Here is a 25,475-nt window from a genome sequence, read left to right as displayed (position 1 = left end):
CTCTGTCTCTCTCTGTCCCAAAAATAAATAAATGTTGAAAAAAAAAATTAAAAGAAATTCTTTTTGTCAGTTTATATGTTCTAATTGTATTTTTCCCTATATTGTACAGATATTTCTTTCATAACTTCATAATTGAAGCAAAATATTAAAAGGAAAGTGCTATGTCAAGTGAAAAAAGTAGGCTCCAAGATATAAAGTTATGTGTAGAATGATCACACCTTTGAAAACAAAGAAGAAACTGTATAAATATTTGCAGAAAGATTGCCAAAATGTTAATGGCGCTGATCTTCAGTGGTACAGCTACGGATGCCTTTTAATTCTTCCTGCTTCCTAGTCTATATGTTCTAGATTCTCTGTAAGAATATATTACTTTCGGGGAAAAAAATGTAAAGGAACATTTAGTTCTTTTTGAAAGGGTAGACTTGAAAGAAGGTCCTCTTGATATTTCAAAAGCCAATACTTAGATTTTGTGGGATTTTTTTGGAAAAATTATCAGGCTTTGATGCCCAACTAGAGATACTATTTTCTTTGCATTACAGTCTTACATCCATCATTTTCAGTTTAATATGTTTTAGGAAACTGGACAGCTCTGTAAATTCATTCTCTCGCGGTAGGGTGGAACAGTAAAAGAATTTCTATTTGGACGAAGGAGAACACCATCGTTTTAATAACGGTGGTGGTGGTGGTAGCTAGTGTTTACTGCTTCCTCTGTGTCAGGCTTAATTGCAAACCTTTTTCCTGTACTAACTCATTTAATTCTCCCCACAACCTGTGAACTTGTACTCTTACTACTAACATTTCCTACTGGGGAAACTGATCATACAGGGAGGTCAGCTTTTGTTCAGGGCCCATGGCTGCTGATAGGGGAGCTGGGTTTCAGATCCAGTCCTCGGCGCTCCGAACCAGTGTTCGGCCACACTGGACTACCACACTGCCTTGCCTAGAGGCTGGATGAGACGGGCTGGTGGAGAGAGGTAAGCAAGGGTAATGGCAGGAGCTGCCGTATCCTTCTTGGAGCTGAGGGAGCAGGTAAGCGTTCCAGGGTTTTACCTGTCTCTAGACGAGGCCCTATGTGTGAGCTTAAGGGTTACCTGGATGCTCACCTTCGGTGTGTTGTGTAAATCGCCTTGGCCTAGTGTGAATGCTTAGGCCTTTCAGTATTTGTGGGATATTTCAGTGTTGTGGAGAGTACCGTGAGGCACCTCCGCCAGTATGCCACCGCCTTACTATCAGTGCCCTGTGTTCGTAGTGATAGTTTCTTTTTTCCTATCGAATGGAAAGCCTCCGTGTGAAGGTGTTTTGTGTGTTCCCAGGTGCTGGCATTATAATTGATTTCTGCTGGCCTGCTAGAAGATTGTATGTTGTGAAGGTCGCCCTCTTTGGCTGTTGGAGTGAGTGTTTCATGATCCGGCAGGGGCTCCTGCAGGCAGGCTGGGCTTGGAAACCGGGCTGGGCAGGATTGGAGCTGCCTCCTGCTGCTTACTGGGCAAGTCAAACCTCATTGCGCCTAGCTTGCAGGCTCTTGGTTTCGATTCAGTGAAATGTGGATTTGGAGCCTGTTACCCAGGAAGCATTTAGAAAATGGTGAATTCACTGTTTATTATTATTACTTCCTCCTCCTTCTAGTAGAATCTGTCTGACCTGGCCGCCTGGAACAATCTCTGTTTATGTGTTCACTGTTAAATTTCTGTTTCCTCAAGATTCTTTGAATGGGTTGTAATTCACGGAGGGGAGAAAGATCCTGGGATGCTGGGTCACTAAAGACAAATTTGCCATTTTTATGTCTGTCTGGATCCAGCCTTAGAATGTGTATTTTGAGTCTAAGCAAAGTTAAAACAAATAGAACTAAACTAAAATCTCCTTCTGTGTTTTCCTTTAGGAAAAAGAAGCAACTAACAAAACACAGTGGTAACAAGGATTATTCAGTATGTGGGTTTGTGGGATATGTCCTGGAGCCACCAGAGGCACCTGCACTCTGTATAAGCCACCTCTTAACATTCAGCGTTGATGTTCAGCATGACTTTCAGGCCCTGCAAGGTCCTCAAAGATCGAAAAACAATGTAGTTACTTCCTGTGCGAACACAAAATGTACTTGATGGTAGGGTTGCACAGTAGGCTAGTACTTAAAGAGATGATCAGTAACGAGGATGTTTTTCCTTTCGACCTTCAGTTAATCATAATGTCCTGGTTTTTGGTAAACCGCTGTGGTTTCATAGACACTGTGGGTACGAAACGAAGTACAAAAAGAGTAAATTCCTTGGTAGTGAAAATGATTATTTTTTCACTACAAGGTAGCCTCATCATGAAGAGACCCTGTTAGATTCTTTCCCATGAACTTGCTAGTGGATTAAAAACTATTTTCATTGTACCCTTTTGCTGGCACAGTTCTGGGAAGAGAAACTGCAGAGTGTTAATTGTAATTGTTTCTGGGTGTCAGAGACCCTGAAAAACTACTTTTTTCCCCCTCATTTACGTACACATTTATTACTTTTGTAACAAGACAAAGTGAATGACCTAATTAATTTAATTAAAATTTAATTTAAATTCAGATTTATTTCTAAAATCTGATTTATATGCCATTTAACAAGAATACATCTAAACTAAAGGGATGAGAAAAACAAATATTATATCACTTGAGGGCAGCCTAAAAGTTGTTTTGAAAGCTTAAGTTGCATTTGCCAGCTTGTGACTTAATAGACTGAGGTAGAACTTTAAGAATAATTACTGCCCTTATAATTAATCAAAATTAAAGATACAAAGATAGTTTTCTGCCCCCTGGAGTTAGCTTAGAGTTGCTATTTTTGAAAATTAAATATGCCCGAATTAAACTTTCTTTGGGGGAACTACTGTCCAAATAAAGCAACATCTTTCCACTTGGATTTTCCTGTTAATCTTGTCATTAAAATTATTAGCTTATATGACAAGATAATACACAGTGTAGAAGAAATTTGCTTTTTCTCCAACACCTGTGTGTAGTACTGTTGGTTTCTTATTTTAAAAATCTTTATAGAATAAACGGGATTAATCATTTAGATTGCAGAAACAGTGTAGACAGTGGTTAAAAGCACAGAGTTTGATGTCAGGGGGTCCTGGGTTTGAATCCTAGTCTTACATACGGACCTGGTAGCCTGTGCCAAGTGACTGACCATTTCTGTGCCTCAAAATGGGGCTAATAATCCCTATCTCTGAGGGCAGTTGTAAGGATTAAATGAGGATGATGTAAAGAGTTTGGTATATGAGTGAGATATTATACATACTCAGTAAGTGGTAACTTATATTTATTATTATGGTAATTACTAAAATATAAAAAACATATTAATAAACATACTAACAGCTAATATAGATATTTGAGGGTGGCTTCAGATAGGTGTTTCAGATAATTTCAGTTTGCATGTGGGAATGACTTTATGCCTCTTTTATAGTTGGTACTTTAACTCTCCAGATACTACCCTAAGCACAACATCATTTAGTGTGATTTAATGTTTATAAAGAGCGTGGGCTTTGAAATAAGAACAGTTTGAATCATAGTTGCAGCACTTTGATTCATTTTACACAAATATGTATAATAGGTTTTTAATGTTCGCTTTTTCTCTGTTCTTTTAAGCAAAAATGAGATTGAAAGAATGTAATGCTAGTGCTTTTTAAAAAAACACCTTGTTCTATGTACGATTTACTTTTTTGGGATGTTTTCATCTAAGTGGGAGTAAATGATGTAACTACTGTTCTTAATAAAACAACTGGAAACATGAAAGTATATACTGGGAGCATTAGAAGAGACTTTGCAGAAGGGAAGGGTTGTATGCACTCATGGGAGAGAGCTAGTCTTGGGAGATGGCTGTATTCCTCATTGGATTTTATAATAATTCTATTAAATTTTGGTCAGAAAAAATAATAGTGGGAGTTGAATTTGTGAGATTTAAAGTGATGTCTTAATTTGTATGATTTTATACATTTGTTTTTCTGAAGGTCATTTATAAGAGTTGATTTCTGTATTTAGAGTTTACATAATAAAGGTTTAGAATTTTAAATGCCATGTGAGATATGGTCTTTAAAACCAAAGGATCTTTAAGATGGTTTAAGACTGCATCCTTGTTTGGGGTGCCTGGGTAGCTCAGTCAGTTAAGCAGCCGACTTCGACTCAGGTCACGATCTCCCGGTTTGTGAGTCCGAGCTCCACGTCGGGCTCTGTGCTGACAGCTCAGATCCTGGAGCCTGCTTTGGATTCTGTGTCTCCTCCTCTCTCTGCCCCTCCCCTGCTCATGCTCTGTCTCTCTCTGTCTCTCAGTAATAAATAAACGTTAAAAAAAAAAAAAAATTAAAAAAAAAACGCATGCTTGTTTGTTTTTGAACTATAAACAGATTGTGGTGAGTTTGGTTTGACAGTGTGAAGACTAATAGAGGCATAACTGATAAGTACAAAGAGCGAGTACCAGTCAGCAAACATTTATTAAGCACCTACTGTGTGTCAGTTGCCGTTCTAGGCACTAGTGACACAAGAGCAAACAATTGGCATGTAAACATTTTGGAAAGAAGTTGAATTTCAAAATGTAACAAAATATTGACTACCTGTTATATGTAAAACACTGTTTAGGGGAGGGGAGGGTAGAAGGAAAAAAATAGAACGTTAGAGTTCTCAAGAACCTTACGGTCTTAGGAGGGAAATGGTGTATACGAAAATCTGTAGAGTAAGACCTCGTGGGCTGGTGGTGTCCAAGCTGCTGTGGAGATAACGGAGAAGGGAAGGGAATTCCAGCTGGAATTCTAACTAGAGGAGGCTTCACTAAAGGGATTTTTTTGGTACTTACAGGAAATAGTGCTAGTTTTGAAATAACAGGAAAAAGTTGTTGGGTTTCTGTCCAAATGTTTATTCTCTTTTCCCTTTTGTCAATTCTTGCCTTGTTTTTTAAGACACTAATTGAAATTACTTTGGGGGAAAAATTTTTTTTAAACATAGTTTATCAAACTTGCCAGGTTTCTTATTTCTGACATCACCAAAAACTTGTTTCAACAAGTCAGGTTTTTTTTTTTCAGTTTGCAAAATTTAATATGGTATTTAAATTCTCAGCCTTTGTAATATAAACCCAAAATATATAAACAGGTTGTTATATGGCCCTTACTCATTTTATGTCTCAATTTATTTACTTCAGGCTTCTCTTAAAAAAAAAAAAAGTAAGGAAACTATAAAAGGAAAAGCTACAGAAACTTAATTTTGTTTCTTCTCTTATTTTGTAGATGTCTGTGGCGACACTGAAAATGAATTCCTTATTTTCACCAAATATTCTTATATGAGAAGATCCATTTTGAACAGTCTATATATTTTTTCTTCTGTTGGACCAGCATGGCAGGATTCAAGCGAGGGTATGATGGAAAGATTGCTGGATTATATGATCTGGATAAAACCTTGGGTCGAGGTCATTTTGCAGTGGTTAAACTTGCCAGGCATGTCTTTACAGGTGAAAAAGTAGCAGTCAAAGTTATTGACAAGACAAAATTGGACACTCTAGCCACCGGTCATCTTTTCCAAGAAGTGAGATGCATGAAACTAGTGCAGCATCCCAACATCGTACGCCTTTATGAAGTTATTGACACCCAGACCAAACTCTATCTTATTCTGGAACTTGGAGATGGAGGAGATATGTTCGATTACATAATGAAACACGAAGAGGGACTTAATGAAGATTTGGCCAAGAAGTACTTTGCTCAGATCGTTCATGCTATATCTTATTGCCATAAACTCCATGTGGTTCACAGAGACTTAAAACCAGAGAATGTAGTCTTCTTCGAAAAACAAGGTCTTGTAAAGTTGACAGACTTTGGTTTCAGCAACAAATTTCAACCAGGGAAGAAGCTCACAACAAGCTGTGGATCTCTTGCGTATTCTGCTCCAGAAATTCTGCTTGGTGATGAATATGATGCACCCGCAGTAGGTAGGTAACCTTCCTCCAATATTTGCCCACTTGAATTCCACCAGCTAGAGAATAGTTGGTCAAATTGGTTGCTGTTTATCTGAAAATAATTTCTTTATTTTTTTTTTTTAATTTTTTTTTTCAACGTTTTTATTTATTTTTGGGACAGAGAGAGACAGAGCATGAACGGGGGAGGGGCAGAGAGAGAGGGAGACACAGAATCGGAAACAGGCTCCAGGCTCTGAGCCATCAGCCCAGAGCCTGACGCGGGGCTCGAACTCACGGACCGCGAGATCGTGACCTGGCTGAAGTCGGACGCTTAACCGACTGCGCCACCCAGGCGCCCCTGAAAATAATTTCTTAAGGGACTTTCTTAAATGTGTCTTAATTAACAGATTGGGTTTCATGAATGCCATGTATTCCTAAAGCTGGCAGTTAGTTTTACCCCTTATGTGGCAAACATCTAAGTATATTTGTCAGCACAGAGAAAAATGAGTAAGTTCTCATTTAAGGTAACCATCACCTGCTCACTGTAATTCTTTTGAACGTCTGAGTACATTTCCTATCTTCTTAGATCCTTCTGGTAGTCCCCTTAGTCTGCTCCTTCCTGGGCATATCCTTTAACACTCATTGAGACTCATATTGGAAAAGTACTGTGAATGAATGCTACAGTACATTATGAAGAATTTGGGCATGGGGATCTTTTATTAATTGTGATCTTGAAGAGTGTACTTGATCTCTCTCTGCTTCATTTCCTCATCCATAGAGTAGAATTGAATCAGATAGAGGTATTGTATCCTGTGTTACCGTGTTTACTTTTCACAGCGACCAGTGTGGTGGTTATTGTCTGTTTCATTGTATAGGACAGGAAATTGACCTACAGACATCTGCTCTATGGTGGATTCCAGAATTTTGGTAGCCCTTTGCATTGCCAGCTACCCTCTCTTCACTCCAAAACGTTGTGTTCTCTCTTGTCCTGAGTTATCTATTCCGGGTGGAAGTGTTTGCTCCTTTTCATCTTGTGGCAGTGTTGTCCCTTTGGGATTGTATCTGCTTTGAAAGTCATGTAGGAATTTAGGAATTTATTCTTAATTTTTAACAAGTTGTTAAGCTGAAGGTGTGGTCAGCTTTTACAATGTTTAGTTTAATCTTGGAATAATAATGCTCTAATATTACATGTACATGATATCACACTTCTTAGGAGTCTTCTGTTTGCATTCTGATCATTTGAAATGCAGGTTATGGAAGATTAAAGGCACACATTGAAGAGCACCAATTTTATACTGAATATTCTGTACACCAAAATACTGCTTTTCGTCTTAGATTTCTGTGTCCTGTAAAAGAAAGGGTTGTTGAATGGTTCCTGCCCACCTCAGATAACAAGGCTTCACCGAAACTTTTCATTAGGATATTTGAGTCAGAGATTTTTGATTAATGGAGCAGGTCTCGTCAGAAAATGAAGCCAAGAATTTACAGAAGAGGAAGCATAAATGTCTGAACATGGAAATGATGATGTTCAACCTCAGTAATAATCAGGGAAAATAAAAGCCTGATAAGATACTATCCATACTTTTCACATTGGGAAAAACTAATGTCAGACAAAACCAAGTGTAGATAACACTAGAGATCTTCAGGAAATCTAACTAGTACTACGTAGAAGACAATTATCTACTAAAGTTAAAGAAGTACACAATCCTGAGACCCAGCACTTCTCTTCCTGTGTACACACCCTTAGAGATGCTCTCACTCATGTACACAGATTTTCAGAGAATGTTTTTAACAGCATTATTGAGTATTCATCAGCAGGGGAATACATTGTTTGATATTCATGTGATGGAATTCTATATATTGGTGAAGATTAATGAACCATGGATGTCATCATGGCTGTAGTTCACAAACATTTAAGAAAAGCAAATTCGTAAGAATACTGATAGTATTACAACGTTTATATCAAAGTTTAAAACATATGAAGCAGTACTATGTACTGTTCAGGGGTGCATGCACATGTAGTAAAGCTCTGAAGAATGCATGAGGTTACACGAGGGGCAGGCATATCTAGAAGGTTTTATCTATATTGGTGATGTTTATTTTCTAATTTGGATGGTGGGTACACAGGTATTCACTATAATTTTCTTGTTTTTTTCCTTATATCTTCAATCTTGCCTTAAAAAAACTTTTAAAAAGTTTTTAAAAAGGAAAAGGAAAGTGGGAGGATGCCTACAACTGCACTTGTTTTCTATGTCATTACTTTTTCTTTCGTTGTTACTAATTTTTTCCATGATCTTTCAGTTTCCCTTTGTTTTCTTTTCTACTGTCTTCAGTTGAAAGCTTTTTTTCTTCATTGTTGTGATTTCTAACATTTAAGGTTGTGTGTTGCTCTCTCCTGCAATCTCTGGTAACATCCTGAGGATTTCACTCTCTGGTCATTGTTTTTCATTGCTGAAGTTTATCTTTACTGTTTTATTTCTTACTTAACCCAGAGGTTCTTTTTTTCTTTTTTAATTCAAAGTAGATAGATTTATGTTTCTTTTTAGCTGTTTGGTTTTTAACTTCTAATTTTAGTACATGGCAGTCAGTAGTCTACATTGCAACCTTACTGGTTTTTGCTTCGGGGAGTATTTTTAGATTTTCTGTGTGGCTTAATACATAGTGATTTTTGGTGACTATTTTTGGCATATACAAAGTTTTTGTACATAATTAAAGTTGCTAATTGTATAATTTGTTCCTCTGTGTCAGGTTTTTATTCTGATGTTATATTCTGAGAGAATTATACTAGTTCCCTACTCTAATCTGAATTTTGTATTTTAAGCAATTTTTGCTTTTATATGTTATTTTCTAGCTGTGTAAAGTATGTAAATTTCTATAATTTATTTTGCATAATGACCTATACCGTTTATCAATATGTAACTGTGCTTATTGCCATAGATTCTATTTTGTCATTTTGTTTTAGGATGTATTGGCGTCTGCCCTTAATGTTCAGAGTTAGTCAGTATCATATCATTCCCTCTGACCTGCGAACAAGAACTATATGTAGTTTGTAGTACCTTTTACAGATTTTTAGTTTGCTTTTATTACTTAATATATACTTTTTCTGGTTCAATAATGCTTTAAGAGCGGATGAAGACTCTGGGCATATCTTAAAATTATGTTCCTAAGCATCTTTAATTATTCCTTTTTTTGACCTAACTTAGTACATGCGAAGAACATTTCAAAATCCAGTGTGAATTTAAAAGTGACTAGCCGGTCTATCTGAAAAGCATTGCCTTATCTTGTGAAAAAGTGGATTAGTAAAACATAAATTCAGATATTCTTGACTGTTAATTTATGTGCTACTTACAGAGTGTGCAGTATACCAGTGTTTGGAAATCTTGCGTGGCACATTCAAGCCAAGAGTTGTGGTTTAACTAGAAGCCACATTGAATGTACTCGGGACAGCCTGTTCCTTCCTCTGCTTTAGCGCCATGAAGAACTATGTCCACATACTCCCTCCTACAAGAGTCTTTTTTTTTTTTTTTTTTTAATTTTTTTTTTCAACGTTTTTATTTATTTTTTTTGGGACAGAGAGAGACAGAGCATGAACGGGAGAGGGGCAGAGAGAGAGGGAGACACAGAATCGGAAACAGGCTCCAGGCTCCGAGCCATCAGCCCAGAGCCTGACGCGGGGCTCGAACTCACGGACTGAGAGATCGTGACCTGGCTGAAGCCGGACGCTTAACCGACTGTGCCACCCAGGCGCCCCTACAAGAGTCTTTTTTAGACAATTTGGGAAAGGGGCAGCCACCAGAACTGTGATTGTAGCATCATGTGTATAATTGTAAATATTTTCTTTGAAAACTTTTAAAAAAATCAGTCCTTACTGTACACGTTGTACAACCTAAGGTGTAATACCTTTGTGATAGAACTTTGAAGTTAGTCCAGAAGGGCATAAATCAGAAATTTTCTCTTTGGTTTATCTAAATCTGCTATTATAGTTTGTTGTGAATTGATAACTCCTTGCTTTTCTTTCAGATTTCTTCCAGAAAAGCTGTTAATGTGTTTGCTTTTACAGTCCCTCCCAAGTTGCACCAAATCTGAGGGGGTATAGTTTCATTTTTCCTGCTCAAAGTTACGATTTATTAGAGACAGATGCTTTAGTAATGTTTCTGTGTTTTCCGACTTGAACTTTCTCTTCCCAGAGTCAGACTGTGGTTAAATTTTTATTACCTACTCTTAAAATTTGCCATTTGGACCGTGAGCCCTGATGGATTATAGATTAGAAGACCTTGGCTTGTGTCACAGAGTTTAGGCCTGAGTGTAGAGTTTGAGATTATGCATTTTTAAGGGATCATTTGTGCCTTTTTTATGCATAGGGAAGTAAGTTTGGTCTGTTTAAAGCACTATCTTGTTCGTCTTATTTAAAAAGGTAAATATGAAACCTGCCTACATGGTACGTATCCAGCATGAACCGCACTGCCTCCTTGGGCCCAGGCGGCCGCATGCGGTGTTCAGTTGTATGGAAGTGAAAAACGTATCCTTAGAAACGTGGTGCACACCTTCCACAATCCAGCTGTCGAGTGCAGGTCAGATATTCTGAAAGACACCTTTTACAGAGTATACCATCACCACTTGTCACGTAAAACCAAAAGAAAAAACTCCTTTCCTAAACTTTCTGAAGTTCCGTGTGCCTGTGAAACAAATGACAGTTATTTCAGAGATCATAGGTAAAAATTGATCCGCCACGAACCCTATGTAAATAAAAGCACTTTACAGTATTAGCTCTGTATGCACGATGTGCTGGCTTTACAGTGTGACTGTTGTATAATTATGTATTTAGGGAAGAGCCATTCTGTGCTTTGAGTAAAATCTTTTGAGATATAAATAAGCTACTCTAGAACTTAATATTTGTAATAAAGATTCTTGAGCACGACATGTTATAGGTAGGGTAATCTATAGGTACCATACGTAGGGGTTTTTTTAGGCTAACTCAACCATTGATTTTTTTTTTTTTTAACGAGAGGCCTGAAAAATGTGATTAAAATGACAGATGTCCTTTAATGTCTTCTCTACTGCATTTTTAGCTCTGGTGCTTATTGTTCTCACTGTGTTATAAGATTCAGATAAAGTGAAGTATATATTGATGCCACTTTCTAGTATAATTTGCTAGTGGTAAGATCTAAATTGGTGGTTCTCTACTCACCACTGGTAAATTTCACCTGGAGCAGACTTTTCAAAAACAAGCAAACCTTGCCAGGGCCCCGCCCTAGAGATTCTGGTTCAGATAGTCTTGGGTGAGGCCCTTATCCAGAAGCTTCTGTGAGATTCTGAGGTGCATCCAGCCTTGTCTACCTCTGGTTTAAAATTGTAGGATCAAATGTTTTAGGTTATTAGTGGAAAAATAGACTCCCAACATTTTAATTCTCATATGCTTTAAGGAATAAGTGTTCAGGAAAAAAAAAATGTTTAAATCTCTTCAGTTTCTAAAATTTTTAACAAGAACATAAAATTCTTCTTTCGATATTGATAATTGAGCTTAAACTTCTCTCGTTCGCCTCCCTCTGCCCCATTTTAATCACACCTTGTGCTTATTTGGGGCTAAGTAAGTGAAAACCAAACTTCAGGTCCTTTGGAAATTTTTCCTGATGTTGCTCCCCGCGCCTGGAACTTCAGGCTGGACACCCGTGCCTTTCCCGGTGGGAGCCGGGAGACCGTCCCGCTCGTTCCCCTCCCGCTGCCGTTCCCAGAGCTTCTTGTCGGGTGTCCCCTGGCCTCGTGCAGGTCGGAAGGCTCCCTCGCTGCCTCGTTCGAAACCATGTTCTTCGTCCGGAAGATTTGTAGCACCTGGTACTTTTCTCAGGGCCCTGGCTGCCAACTGACGAGACTCGGGTTTGGTCTCGTTTGGTTTTACGTGGGCCTTGGGCTCCTCTTCCTCCCTCCCTGTCAAAGCGTGTGCGGAAAGGCAGCGGCGTGCAGGGCTCGTGATCGCAGGTGCCGCTGGAATAGACGCCGCTGGAATAGTGACGGTTGGCCCGCTTTTCGCTCTCGAGCCCGACCTCGAGTCTTTGGGCTCTTGGCGTGAGGAGGTGGGGGCCGGGCCGCCCGGACGACTCTGTGCGTCTTCGGAAGGAGAGAGAAGGCAGGGATTTCGGAGGCCGCCTTCCCGTCATTTGTTCCGGCCGCCGGTTTCCGGACGTTGACGGTTCGGGAGAGAGGAGGCCCCGGGTCTTCGGGCGCCAAGAGCCGGCACTGGCAGCGGGGACCCGCTGGAAGGGGGCGCCGTGCCAGGGACGCGGCCGTTGCTGCGGTCACCGCCCGTCGGGAAGAACTGCTTCTCCGTTCCTTTTGAAGTTTCAGTGCGCGTCTCTGCTCTGCTCGGAATCCTCGGAGGTCTTCCCGTTCCTTCCCTGTGGGAAGCGGAGTCCTCGGGGCGGCAGCGCGGTCCCCCGGGTCGGCTCCCCCGTGTCCTCCTCACTCGCGACTCCCGCGCCTTCAGTGGCCCGCGCGGCCCCGCGATGCCGCCCCCTTGCTGTCGGTCACCTTGCGCTCGCAGTCCTGCCTCGGGGCCCTTCTGCCTCCCGTCCCTTGACCCGACGGCTCTTGCCCGCCTGCCACCCTCTCGGCCCCCCGCCTCCCCCCTCGACTGGCCTCTCGGTCCGTTACCGGCGTGTGTGCAGTGAGGGTAGTGACGGCTCCCGCCTCGAGGACGGCGGCGGTTCGAGGAAGGAGGACGCGCTGGTGCTTAGCCCGGCGCCGGACCCGAAGTCGGCCTTCGGTCCGGCGTAACTGTCGCCACCGCCTTCGCGGAAGGGTCGCAGACGCCTGGTTCCCGTGGAGCCGGGCCGCCGTCCCGAAGGGCGGTCAGAGATCGCGGCCTCGTTTCTCCTCCTGAGGGGCTTTCGGCGCCTTTGGAAGCTTGGCCTCGGGGGAGTTGCCGAAAAGTCGGCCGCCGTGGGAAAACCGGGAGCGAGGGCGGCTGGGCCCTTGGCCCTTGTGTTTTTCTCACCCGTGTTTCTAGCGGTGGTTAACTTTCGGAAGGTAGGGAATAGGTTAACTTCTAAAGGAGGGATTTTTCTTAGTGTGTGTTTTTAACGTTAGATAAAAACAGATGAAAGGATTTGCTTGGTAACGGGTTAGGTTCTTGGAACTTCAGAAGAGCTTTCTCAACCACTTAAAACAGTTAACTATCTCCATACAGAAATACAGAAATTAAATCTATTCACTTCGGGTTGTAGCCTTAGGAAACCCTTAGGGAGTTGAAAATATCAAATGTACTTGGGTATTTTTTTATCTTTTTTGTGGGGAGACGCAGAAACCTGTTGAAGAAGGACCCGTTCGCAAAACAAAAATTCAGCCGTTAACGCACACTTGCAACACGGTAAACTCGGAATCGAGGTAGTCACGGTATACGTCGCCACACAGTCCGAACTCCTGAATGTTGAGCGACGTCACCGTTGTCTTAAAAACTGGTGACACGTGTTGACACGTAGGTGCTGTGCTCGACGGCGCTCTCGGGCTCGCTCCGAAATGGCCTGGTGGGACTTGGTGGCGACGCGTCTCCGTTTCTGGGGAGACTGTCCCCGCGCATCGGGAAGTCGCCTGTGGGGTCCCGAAGTTGTCAGGACTCGCGGAGCAGCTGCTCAGGAAACGCTTTCGACGGTCACGGTCACGGTCACACACACGGCCGTGTGGTTTTCTTCTTTCAAGGGCCGTGGCTTCCCTCGGCCGGATCTTCACACGTCGCCGCCGGCTTTGGCGGAGGAAGATGGCGAGTGGGCCTAGAAGAGGGCACCGCGGGGCTAAGCCGAGCTAATTAGCCGAGACGTTCTGTGGCACCGGCCCTTCCTCACGACCGTCATCCCAGTACATGGACTCGCTGTTTTTAAATGTCCTCTTCCCATCATCCTCGATTAACCCATTTTCTGTCTAACCCACTTCGTCTTCAGAAAAACGTTTATTTATCTCACCTCGTTTCTATTGGTTGGCCTGATGGTGATATTTTAAAAATTATATCCGCTATAGTGTAGAACAGCGCCTAACAATATTATAAAAGTTTAATTTGCAATTATTTTAAACCCTGAAACCTAAGAAAAACTCTGTAAGGACCTCAGCGTTTGGGCCCTGTCCAGCAAGTAGGAGAAAAAGACTGTGGAGGGAGACGCTCTTTCTTGGTAGATACGTCTAAATTCTGCCTGGGATGCAGCCAGGCACAGAGTAGGTGCCCTGGTTTGTTGGATAAAAATAATGGGGTGGGGGGGGGGGGTTTGTTAGATGGCTAAAAACAGAGGATGGTGAGATGAAGGGGACACATGCCCTAATGGCCTTTTCCCATTGGAATTAGATGGGATGACGCCAAACCTCACTCATTTCAGATGGCTCGCTTGTGCCTCTTGCTCAATAGTAAGGTCCTTGAGAAAGAGAACTGTGTGTTTGTTTATATCTTATCTGTGTTCCATTCCTGTCACCAGGTAAACATGACAGGCCCTAATGTTTGTTTAAATGAGTTAAATATTACAGAAAACGAACTAAAGAAATGAAAACTTACATTCTGCTAAATTTTTTTTACAAAGTGTAATCGTGCCCCCTCCCCCATGGCCCCGCCGATATCCTTGCTCATACTGGAACTCCTTTTCCCTGACTTGTGCCTATATATTAACATGTCCTGGACTCACCTCCTCTCTGCACATTGAGGCAGGTCTGCGGTTTGAAGCATGTTATAACATACAGACCGCTATGAAGCTTATCTTAGATCTGATCTTGCAGGCTTGTGGGGCTGAGTAAAAAAATGGGCCCACAACTTTGAAGCAGTTTTGAAGTAAGCTTTGGAACATAAAATAGAGGTGTGGAATTGTGTCCTTATTTTTGTGCCTTTGGCTACTTGACTGACTTGTTTTATACATTAATCTCTCATTTTCCTTATAGTGTTTTAAATTTCCTAGCTATGACTTGGGAAGATGGTAATGGAAAGCTGGAGGTAAGCTTATAGACAGGGCTTCTCCCAAAAGGAACATCAGATCGTTGGGGATATGGTGTCCTTTTTGTTTTTTAAAGCCGAAGACTTAATTTGTAGGTATTTGGTGTGTTTGGTATTTTTTTTTTAAACCCATTTTGTGTCATGAACAGTTTGTATGTATCAACTCTTCGTTGACTTTAGGTCCTTGTTACAGTTTAAAGAGACTTAACGTGGATCAGGAGCTCCAGTAGATGGCAGGAAAGCCCCTCAGATGGTGTGATCCCCCAGTTCCAAAGTGTGATTCTCAGTTTTGTGCTCAGTGGTAATTAGTTTCTAGAGGACTGAAACCGGCTTAACAAATTCTCAGGAGACTAATGTGTACAAAAACCAGTTGATTGTTACATGAGACTTTGAATGTCAGTCCACTGCAAGCTTATGTTCTTGCATCAGACTAGCTGTATTTTCCTAAATTTACCTATTTTTCAGGTTTCTAAAAAGTTGGTAGACATAAGCTCTTCTTTTAGGTATAGTATAAGTTGATGTGGTTTAACCTTTTTTAGGAATGCATGTGATCTGTTGATATTCCTGAGGTCACATGATTCTTGTTTGGATTTCTGCCTCAGCTTTTAGAGCTCTTCCTGATTCTGGAATTTCAGTTCATTTATTTCTGTTGCTTCCAAGGCCTTGGAAGTTATCATTTTGTTTCTAGTTGTTACAGCAGGACCTTCAGTCTGCTCAACACATTGCAGTCTACCTAGAAGTAGAAGATTCCCAGTAGTTTTAGATTAGTCCTAATTTTGTTCTCAGTTATCAGTTTGTGGGTGGGCTATGTTGCTCTGAAGTTGTCAGTTAAACAGCTTGATAAAATTTTTTTGGATTTACTATCCAGCTTCAGTATCAAGATGAGTTCATTAATCAGCAGAGGTAAGAAGAGTTAGCGAAGTTGTGTTCCGTTTCTACTTTTGACTCTTCTAGCTGCTGTCAGGGGATTAGAAGGAACAGTTTTTTAATCATTAAGGAAGGCTTCTAAGACTTCATTCTTGTGTTACTTCATGTAAGAGAATTGAACTTCAGAGTCCTTAGCTATCAGCGTCTCTTACCAATTAGAGAACTATTTACTGATCACTTTCTTTAGATCATTTCTTGATTTGTCCCATAGCAGAGCACCATGAAGCAAGCAAATAAAGTCTCCTAGGATGCTGAAATGGACTGTCCTAAGCCCATGTAAAACTGCATGTATTTTGTTTGTAGTTTGATCAGGGTCTCACTCAGATCCTTATTTGGTTAATTTTAGATAAAATTCTAGCAAGTTCAGCAAATTCACATTTTCATCCTTCAACTTACAGATAGGTAATATTAGAGACCTCTTAGAGACTGGCACACTGATAGCAAAGAAGAGAAAGAATCATGAAATCATAACCAAAAACTCTTAAAAATCATGATATTCCTGAACAACCAATGGATCAAAGAAGAAATTAAAGGGGAAGTGAGTTTCTGAAGACAAATGAAAATGGAAACACAATATACTAGAACTTGTGGGTATGCAAAACTAGAACTTGGGATGCAGCAAAGCAGTTCTGAGTGGGAAGTTTGTAGCAATAAATGCCTACATTAAGAAGCAGGAAAGATCCCACATAGAAGGAAGGAAAATAATAAAGAGCAGAAATAAATAGAGAACAGAAAAAAAACAATAGAAAAGATTAACCAAACTAAAAGTCAGTTCTTTGAAAAGATAAACAAAATTGGCAAGCCCTTAGCTAATTTTATCAAGGAAAAGAGAGTAAGAGACCCAAATCAACAAAATTATAAATGAAAAAGGAGCTATTACAACAGATACCACAGAAATACAGAGGGTCAAAAAGGCTGCTATGAATAACTATATGCTGACAAACTGGATAACCTAGAAGAAATGGGAAAATTCTACATATAACCTCCTAAGACTGAATCAGGAAGAAATAGAAAATTTGAATAGACCAATTACTGGTAAGGAGATTGACTCAGTAATCAGAAATCCAATTGGTTAATTTTACCAAACATTTAAAGAATTAATACCAATCCTTTTCAAACTCTTTGGAAAAATCAAGGAGGAGGGAACATTCCCAAACTGATTTCATGAGGCCAGCATTTTCCTGATACTGAAGGCAGAAGAGGACACTGTAGAAAACTACAGGCCAATATCCCTGATGAATATAGATGCAAAAATTCTCAATGAAATACTAGCAAACTGGATTCAGTAGCACATTAAAGTGATTCACCATGATGACCAAGTGTGATTTATCCCTGGGATGCAAGGATGGTTCAACATTTGCAAATCAATTATTGTTACTAGAATTGAAAGAAGAGAATCATGATCATCTCAATAGATGTAGAAAAAAGCATTTGACAAAATTCAACATCCATTTGTGGTAAGAACTTACAGTGGGTGTAGAGGCAGTGTACCGCAACATAATAAAGGCCATATATGACCAGCCCACCACCACCATCATACTTAGTGGTAAAAGGTTGAGAGCTTTTCGTTTAAGATCAAGAACAAGACGCTGTCTCCTATTTAACACGGTATTGGAAGTCCTACCTAGAGCAATCAGGCAATAAAAACAATTAAAAGACATCAGCATTGGAAATGAAGTAAAACTGTCTCTAGTTGCTGATGACATGATTTTATATAGAGAAAATCCTAAAGACTCCCCAAAAAACTCTTAGAACTTAATCAGAAATTCAGTAAAATTGTAGGATGCAAAATTAATGTACAAAAATCAGTAGCATTTCTATCCATTAACAATTTTTCTGAAAATGAAATAAATTGATCCCATTTACAATAGCATCAAAAACAATAAAACACTTAGGAACATATTAAACCAAGGAGGTGAAAGATCTCTACTTTGAAAACTATAAGACATGATGAAAGAAATCAAAGATACAAAAATAAATGGAAAGTAGTCCTTGTCTATGGATTGGAAGAATTAATGTTGTTAAAATGTTAATACTACCAAAAGCCCATTCCTATTAAGATTCCAATGGCGTTTTTTACAGAAATAGAAGAACATTCCTAAGATTTATATGGAACCACAGTAGACCCAAGATAGCCAAAGACATCCTGAGAAAGAAGAACAAAGCAGGAGGCTCATACTTTCTGATTTCAAGCTATGCTATAAAGCTGTAGTCATGAAGACAGTGGTACAGGCATAAAAACAGACAAGTGGAGTAATGGAACAGAATCAAGAGTCCAGAAATAAGCATATGTGGTCAACTAATGTTTGACAAGGGAGCCTGGAATCTTCACTGGAGAAAAGACCGTCTCTTCAATAAATTGAAGAAAATTGGATATCCACATGTAGAAGAATGAAACTTGACCCCTGTCTTAACACCACTCACAAAAATTGACTTGAAAGGGATTAAAGACTTAAATGTACGACCTGAAGCCATGAAACTCCTGGAAGAAGACAGGAAAAAACCTCCTTGACGTGATTTCTTCAGATAGGACACCTAAAAGCACAAACAATAAAATAAAAAATACGTCAAACACAGAAGCTTCTGCATAGGGAAAGAAGCCACCAACAAAGTGAAAAGACAACCTATGGAATGGGAAAAAAATATCTGCAAACCATGTATCTGATAAGCAATTAATATCAAAACTATATAAAATAACTCCAGCTCAACAACAATAAAACCAAATAATCCAGTTAAAAATGGATAAAGATCCTAAATAGACATTTTTCTAAAGAAGATATATAAATGGCCAACAGTTACATGAAAAGATGTTCAATATCACTAGTCACCAGAGAAATGCAAATTAAAACCGCAATGAGATACTCCCTTGTGCCTGCTAGAAAGGCCATCATCAGAAAGACAAGAGATAACAAATGCCGTTGTGGATGTGGAGAAAAGGGAAACCTTCTGCACTGTTGGTTGGAATATAAATTGGTACAACCATATGGAAAACTGGAGTTTGCTCAGAAAACTAAAAATAGTACTATATGATTCAACAATTCCACCTCTGGGAATATATCCAAAGGAAATGAAAATACTAACTCAAAAAGATCTCTGCACCCCCATGTTCAGAGCGGCATTGTTGACAATAGCCAAGACATTAAAACAACCCTAAGTGTCCATCAGTGGATAAATGGGTAAGGGAGTTGTGGTATATATATGTATACACACATACCATGGGATATTATTCAGCTATAAAAAATTAGGAAATCCTACCATTTGTGACAATATGGACTTGCAGATGTTGTGCTAAGTGAGATAAGACAGATAAATACTGTATGATCTCACTTGTATATGTGAAAATCTAAAACCAAACCAAAACAAACCCCATACTCAGGGAAAGAGATCAGAGTGTGGTTACCAGAGGCAAGGGATGGGGATTTGAAAAAGGTGTTCAAAAAGTATAAACTTCCAGTTATAAGATTAAATAAGTACCGGGGATGCAATGAACAGCATGACGACTATAGTTCACACTGTTGTGTGGTATATAGGAGAGTTAAGAGAATAGATCCTAAGAAATCTCATCACAAGGAGAAATTATTTTTTCTTTTTATTGTCTCTGTATGAGATCATGGATGTTAACTAAATCATTTCACAACATGCGTAAACCAGACTGTCGTTCTACACGTTAAAGTTATGCAGGCGTATATCAGTTCTTTCTCATAACTGGGAGGAGAACAAACCAAATATGATAGTCCCTCTGTTTACTACATGGAGCCCAAGCCTTTAGCAGTGCTTATGGGCTCTTGGAGGTAGGGTGAGGTACATACTTTAGAGTTGGAAGCAACTCTAACACGGGTATCCTCGGTGGAAGGTAAGATGGAGCCAGATGGTCATTGTTTTCCTGCAGATGAATCAAGAGAGATGAATTGTGGCAAGGGACACAAAGGGCAATGGTGTCATCTGTCCTGGACATTCTCCCTTTGTTGCCAACCTCTAAGGTCTCATTATGATTACATCCCAGCACCTAGCACAGTGCCTGGCAAATAGTGGTGCCACACATTTGTTGAGTACTTGTATCAGTGTCTGCTTTGTGACCCTTTAGTATAAGGACCGATTCCCCCAAGGACACCACTATACCCCAGCATGGTTCTTTAGCTGGTGATTTTAAGTGATGCAGGCAAACGGGCTCTAATAGTTTTAACTTCCTCGATTATCAGAAGGCATCAGAGGAGGAATTATTTAATAAATTGTATTGGAAATAGTTAAACATTTAAGGAAGAAGGAATGACAGATTCCTGTCTGTGTTATGTGTCAAAATAAATTCCAGGTGAATTAAGGATTTGTATAACACGAATTACATGCCCCCCCCCCCCCCAAAAGCAAACATTTATAAGATCTTGGCCTTTCTAAACAGGAATCATAAGGAAAAGGTAATAGATTTGATTCCAGTTTATGGATATGGTTTGATTCCAGTTTATGGTATGGTTGTACATGTATTTTTTTAGAAATTATAATTAGGAAACAAACCAAGGAAATAATTTGTAACATAGATGATTACTATTCTTACTATTGAAAGAGCTCTTACAAATCAATGAGGAACTCTACTAAAGACAAATGAAAAGAGAGTTCATTAAGAGGTCATGTGAATAACCAATAAAGATGGAAAAGTTTAACCTTAAAAGTAACTGGAGTATTCAGGACTTAGTATAAAGCTACAATAATCAAGACTATATAGTGTTAAGAAAAGGGCATACATATAAATCAGTGGAATAGGATATAGTCCATAAATAAACCCACACATATGATCAACTGATTTTTCGGCAGAAGTGCTAAAGCAATTTAGTGGACAAAGCCTAAGTAGTCTTCAACAATGTACTGGAACAATTGGATATCCATATGCAAAAAATGAATCTTGATCCATTCCTTATACACTTACAAAAACTCAAATGTGCATCATAGACTTAAATGTGAAACATAGGACTGTAAAAGTTCTAGAAGAAAACAGAAGATCTCTGTAGCTTTGACTTAGGCAAAGCTATTTTAGATAGAGCATCAAAAGCACAATCTATAAAAGAAAAACTTGATAAATTGGATTTTACCAAAATGAACTCCTTCTTTTTTTAAAAATGTTTATTTATTTATTTTGAGAGAGAGACAGCCGGGGAGGGTCAGAGAGAGAGGGAGAGAGAGAATCCCAAGCAAGCTCCACATGGTCAGTGCAGAGCCCAATGTGGAGCTCAATCCCATGAACTGTAAGATCATGACCTGAGCTGAAATCAAGAGTTGGCCGCTTAGCTGACTGAGCCATCCAGGTGCCCCTCAGCTCGTGCTTCTTGAAAGATCTTAAGACACCAATTGGGACAAAATATTTGGAAGTCACATATTTGATAGAGAATACATAAAGAATTCTCAGAGCTCAGAAGATATTTGCAAATAATAAATCCAAAATATATAAAGAACTTCTATAACTCAACACCAGAAACACAGACAGTCCAATTAAAAAATGGGCAGAGGACCTGAACAGACATTTTTCCAGAGAGAACCAACAGATGACCAGCAGACCTGTGAAAAGATGCTCAGCCTTACTAATCATCTGGGAAATGCACATCAAAACTGCAATGGGAGATCACCTCAACTGCTCAGAACGGCTAGTGTCAAAAAAACAAGAAATAACCAGTGTTGGGCAAGCATGGGGAGAAAAGGGAACCCCTGTGCACTGTTGGTGGGAAAGTAAATTGGTGGAACCCACTGTGGAAAACAGTGTGGTGGTTCCTCAAAAAAAAATTAAAAATAGAAATGCCATACAGTTAATAATTCTGCTACTGGGTATTTAACCAAAGAATAAAAAAACAGTAGTTTGAAAAGGTTTATGTACTCTTATGTTCATTGCAGTATGATTTACAACAGCTAGGATATGGAAGCAACCTAAGTGTCCATCGATAGATGAATAGATAAAGAAGATGTAGTTTGTATACACACAACACACAATGGAGTACTAAGCCATTAAAAACAGAGGAGATCTTGCCGTTTGCGGCAACATGGATGGACGTAGAGGGTATTATACTAAGTGAATTAAGTCAGAGAAAGTCAAATACCATATGGTTTCCCTTACATATGGAATCTGAAAACCAAAACAAATGAACAAAAAAATCAGCCTCTTAAATACAGAAAACAAGTGGCCAGAGGGGTGGGGTGCGTGGGGGGAGGGGTGAAACAGATAAAAGGAATTAAGAGGTATACATTTAAATAAGTAAGTCACAGAAATGGAAAGTACAAAGGATGTTGTAATAATGTTGTATGGTGACTACCCTTCTCACGATGAGCACTGAGTAATGTATAGAATCGTCAAATCACTATGTTGGACACTATGTTGGAAGCTAATATGACTGTGAACGTCAACTATACTCAAGTAATTTTTTGAGAAAGCTTTTGAAGCTGTTTTCAGGAAATATAAATACAGTCAATATGGCCATTTTAAAATAAAGCTTTTTTCTGTATTACTAGAGGTTATATATAAAATAAGAACTCTCAAAACTCAGTAAATTAAAAGGCAACTCAATGTTAAATGGACGAAAGATGCAAACAAACAATTCACCAGAGAAGGCATAATAGAATAATAAGCTCATGTGGATGCCCCACATCATTAGTCATCAGGGAAAATGCAAACTAAAAGTACATCTGTTAGGATGGGTGGGATTTTTTAAACTGCCAGTACCAAGGGCTTACAAGGGTGTGAATGGAACAACTGGAATTCTCATACTTTGAGGACGGGAATGTAAAAATCCTAGCGCCACCGTGAAAAATCAGGCAGTTCCTTTAAAGCTCATGTACACTTAACTATATGGCTTAGGAAGCCCACCCTTGCCTAGGTATTTGCCCAAGAGAAATGAAAACTTAAGTCTGCACAAACATCTGTACACAGATGGTTTTATTGATTTTATTCATAGTTGCCCCAGACCGAAATAAGCTTTGAAACATCTGTGCAGTGGAAGATCATTGGAACAATAAAAAGTGATGACCTATTGACATGTGCGGCACCATGGATGAATCTCAAATGTATTAGTTAAAAAAGCCAGACCTACATCCTGTAGGATTCCATTTATGGGCAAGACTTCCAGGGGCAGAAAATGGAGTTGTGGTTGCCAGGGGCTGGGCCAGGAACAGGGGAGGAATGTAAAGGTACAGGGAACCTTCTGGAGTGATAGAGCTGCTCCATATCTGGATTGTGGCAGTGACCTCATGACTGCATTTGTTAGAACTAGCAGAAATGCACACTAACAACGGTCACTTCCAGGGTATGTAAATTATACCTTGAAGAAATGGGGGAAAAGTAATCAGGACAGTACAAATAAAACCAAATCTATCATATTTTTGCCTAATAGGCTAATATTAAAGATTGTGGTGTTGATGAGTGTGTGGGAGTCTCCTACAGGCTGCTAATAGAATCTTATGTCATTAAACATGTATTACTCTCATAATCTGAAAAAAGTAAATGTTAACTTAAAAACTGGGAAATGTGCGGTTATATTTGAGAGAACTTTCTAGCTAAAGTTTTAATATGGAGGAATAATCTGAAAGTCATATCCTATGTGGAACCAATCAGGTTGTATGTTGATTGTTATTCCTAGAAAGGTATAACATGCTGATTTTTTTTTGTTGTTTGTGTTTTGTAATGTAGGGAAAGAAGTTGTATACACTTCTCAGCCACATGCCTGTTTAGGTGTTAGGTATGGAGAACTAGCCAAAATCAAACCTTTGAAGAACCAATATTTTGAATTTTGAATCTTATTATAGCAAATACAGTATTTTAAAGTTTTTTTTTTTTTCTCTTTATCCTCAAATGAGAATTAAAGTTTTTTGACAAGCTTAAACCTTTTTGGGGACTCTAGGGCAATGCTGTGTTGTGTCAAAGGGCAAACTTCACTTGACTTTTATCCCTCACACCCAGAAAACTGTATGTGTTGCATTAAACACTGCATGCCTTTTGAAAGAAAACCCACGGGAGTTGGCATATGCAGATGATTTTTATTAACTGATATTTTCATGGCTTGTATATTTGTCTTACGTTAGCATACTTCAACCTTATACAGAAAGCTCTGCTTTTAGAATAAATTTAAGAAAACATCATAGCACTCCACCAGATATTAAACTGAAGCATCAAGCAGACTTCACATGTATAAAATGCTACTCATATAGTTCTTCAATCGGTGTGGTTTATGTTGTTTGTCTAGACAAATCGAATCGGAGGCTTTTAGACCTGATACTAAATCTCAGCATTCCTCCTTTCTAGACCAGTGTTCTGCTTGTGAGGTTTGCGTCGGTCATACTCTTGCGGGAGTTGAAGTGTGAAGTCTCTTCTGAAAACTGAACTTCCGGTTGCCGTGTGTCCGTGGCAGTAGCCCCTCTTTGAAGAGCATCCGTGTTGAAATTCCTAGGAGAGGAATGTGCTCGTGTGCATGGGGCCATGCTGATGGCCCTTGTTTCCACGTTGGGAAAGTATTTCTAAAATAGGAACATTAGACTTGGGGCTGGTGTTATAGTAACGGGACAAAAACTAGAGATTTTGATTTTTCCAAAAGCTTGTAAAAGGAAGCATCTCGTCTTCACAAGGTGTTTTTTAAAAGGTGTAGTTTTGGAAAGCTGTGGATTTGTAAAGGACTCTTGCCTCACCTGGATGTTGAGCAGTGCCTTGAGGGGCTTTTCGGCTAGGCGGAGGTTCGGAAACAGACTCCGGGATCGTCCCCGAGGTGGGCCGCGCTGCGGCGGTTGTGGCTCCGGCGTCCCCTTCCCCTTGGTTACCCGCGGGTGTGTCTGAAGCGCAGAGACGGGCCGGAGGGTGAGTGGCCGGCAGCACTGACCGGACTCCCCTTGCTGCACAAGACCCCGAGTTGAATACTTGAAGTACTTGAAGTACTTTTGGTCCTTGGCAGAAGTTATCTGTGCTAAAAATTAAAGCTAAGATAATTGTAACTGTTCATGCTGTGGAGAGATGGGTCTGTGAATTTATCAAGGGAATCTTACGGAATCTAGTGTCCCCAGACGTACAGGTTGAGAATCACTGTCTCAGTGAGCAGGCTTTTTTTTTTTTTTATTACCGCATTACCTTGACATTCTTCTAAAGACGCTTCTGCTTCTCCCATTGAAGTATGTACACTTCATAATGTTCTGTTAAGCACAGCTAATTTTTAATTACTTTTTTATAAGCAATAAATGAATATAAATGAATGTTCTTGTAAGAGAATTCAAATAGTACAGAAGTATATTGAATAAAAAGTATAAAATTCCTTTCGCTTTTCCCTACCAGTCTCACTCCTTCGCTTCGAGGCAAGGATTTTTATCAATCCTTCCATGTTCTGCCGGGATCCGTGTGGCACTTTTTGCCTGGACACCCTCACGGAAATCGCCAGCTGAGCGGTGATGTCCACCTTTTGTAGGAGAGAAAACTCAGAGGCACAGAAGGCAGGTATAACTTGGCCAAGAATACAGAGCTAATTAAATGGCCAAGGTAGGATTTGAACCCAGGTCTCTCGGATGCTTTAGCCCAGGCATACTTTTTCATTAGACCGCACTGAAGGAAGTCACCATCTTTCGCTCTCCATCTACCGAGGTTGCTAAAATCAGATTTGTGAGGTGATTTATGAAAGAATGCGGAGTTGGAAGGATGTCTGCTGCTTGTCGGGTTTGCACTTGCGTGAACGTGTGCCGTCCCACAC

The 25,475-nt window shown here is 39.8% G+C and overlaps 1 protein-coding gene and 1 long non-coding RNA gene across 3 annotated transcripts in view; one reads left to right on the top strand and one right to left on the bottom strand.

Annotated features, from left to right (window-relative positions):
- The window catches only part of SNRK (SNF related kinase), a 59,678-nt gene that overhangs the window by 11,994 nt on the left and 22,209 nt on the right, over window positions 1-25,475 (top strand). Inside the window, exons 1-2 of one of the 2 annotated variants that reach the window (XM_086720280.1) lie at window positions 5,797-5,927; window positions 13,587-14,093. Coding sequence is in view for 1 of the 2 variants with exons in the window: in XM_086720279.1 (XP_086576405.1) it covers window positions 5,339-5,927 (589 nt within the window). In the remaining variant the exon portion in view is untranslated. Of the gene's footprint in view, window positions 1-5,232; window positions 5,928-13,586; window positions 14,094-25,475 lie in introns of those variants that run through there. The other variant, XM_086720279.1, reaches the window with a different exon arrangement.
- LOC147577033 (uncharacterized) lies at window positions 1,902-12,227 on the bottom strand. Its single transcript, XR_015255915.1, has 3 exons — window positions 11,083-12,227; window positions 10,330-10,570; window positions 1,902-2,219 (listed from the first exon to the last, which is right to left on the bottom strand). It is a non-coding gene; the product is annotated as an uncharacterized LOC147577033 (long non-coding RNA).

The sequence above is a fragment of the Puma concolor genome, chromosome C2, assembly GCF_028749965.1.
Source record: "Puma concolor isolate L17-30 chromosome C2, mPumCon1.1.hap2, whole genome shotgun sequence".
NCBI lineage: Eukaryota > Metazoa > Chordata > Mammalia > Carnivora > Felidae > Puma > Puma concolor.
The sequence above is the reverse complement of the archived record's forward strand: the minus strand, read 5'-3'. Positions and strand labels throughout refer to the sequence as shown.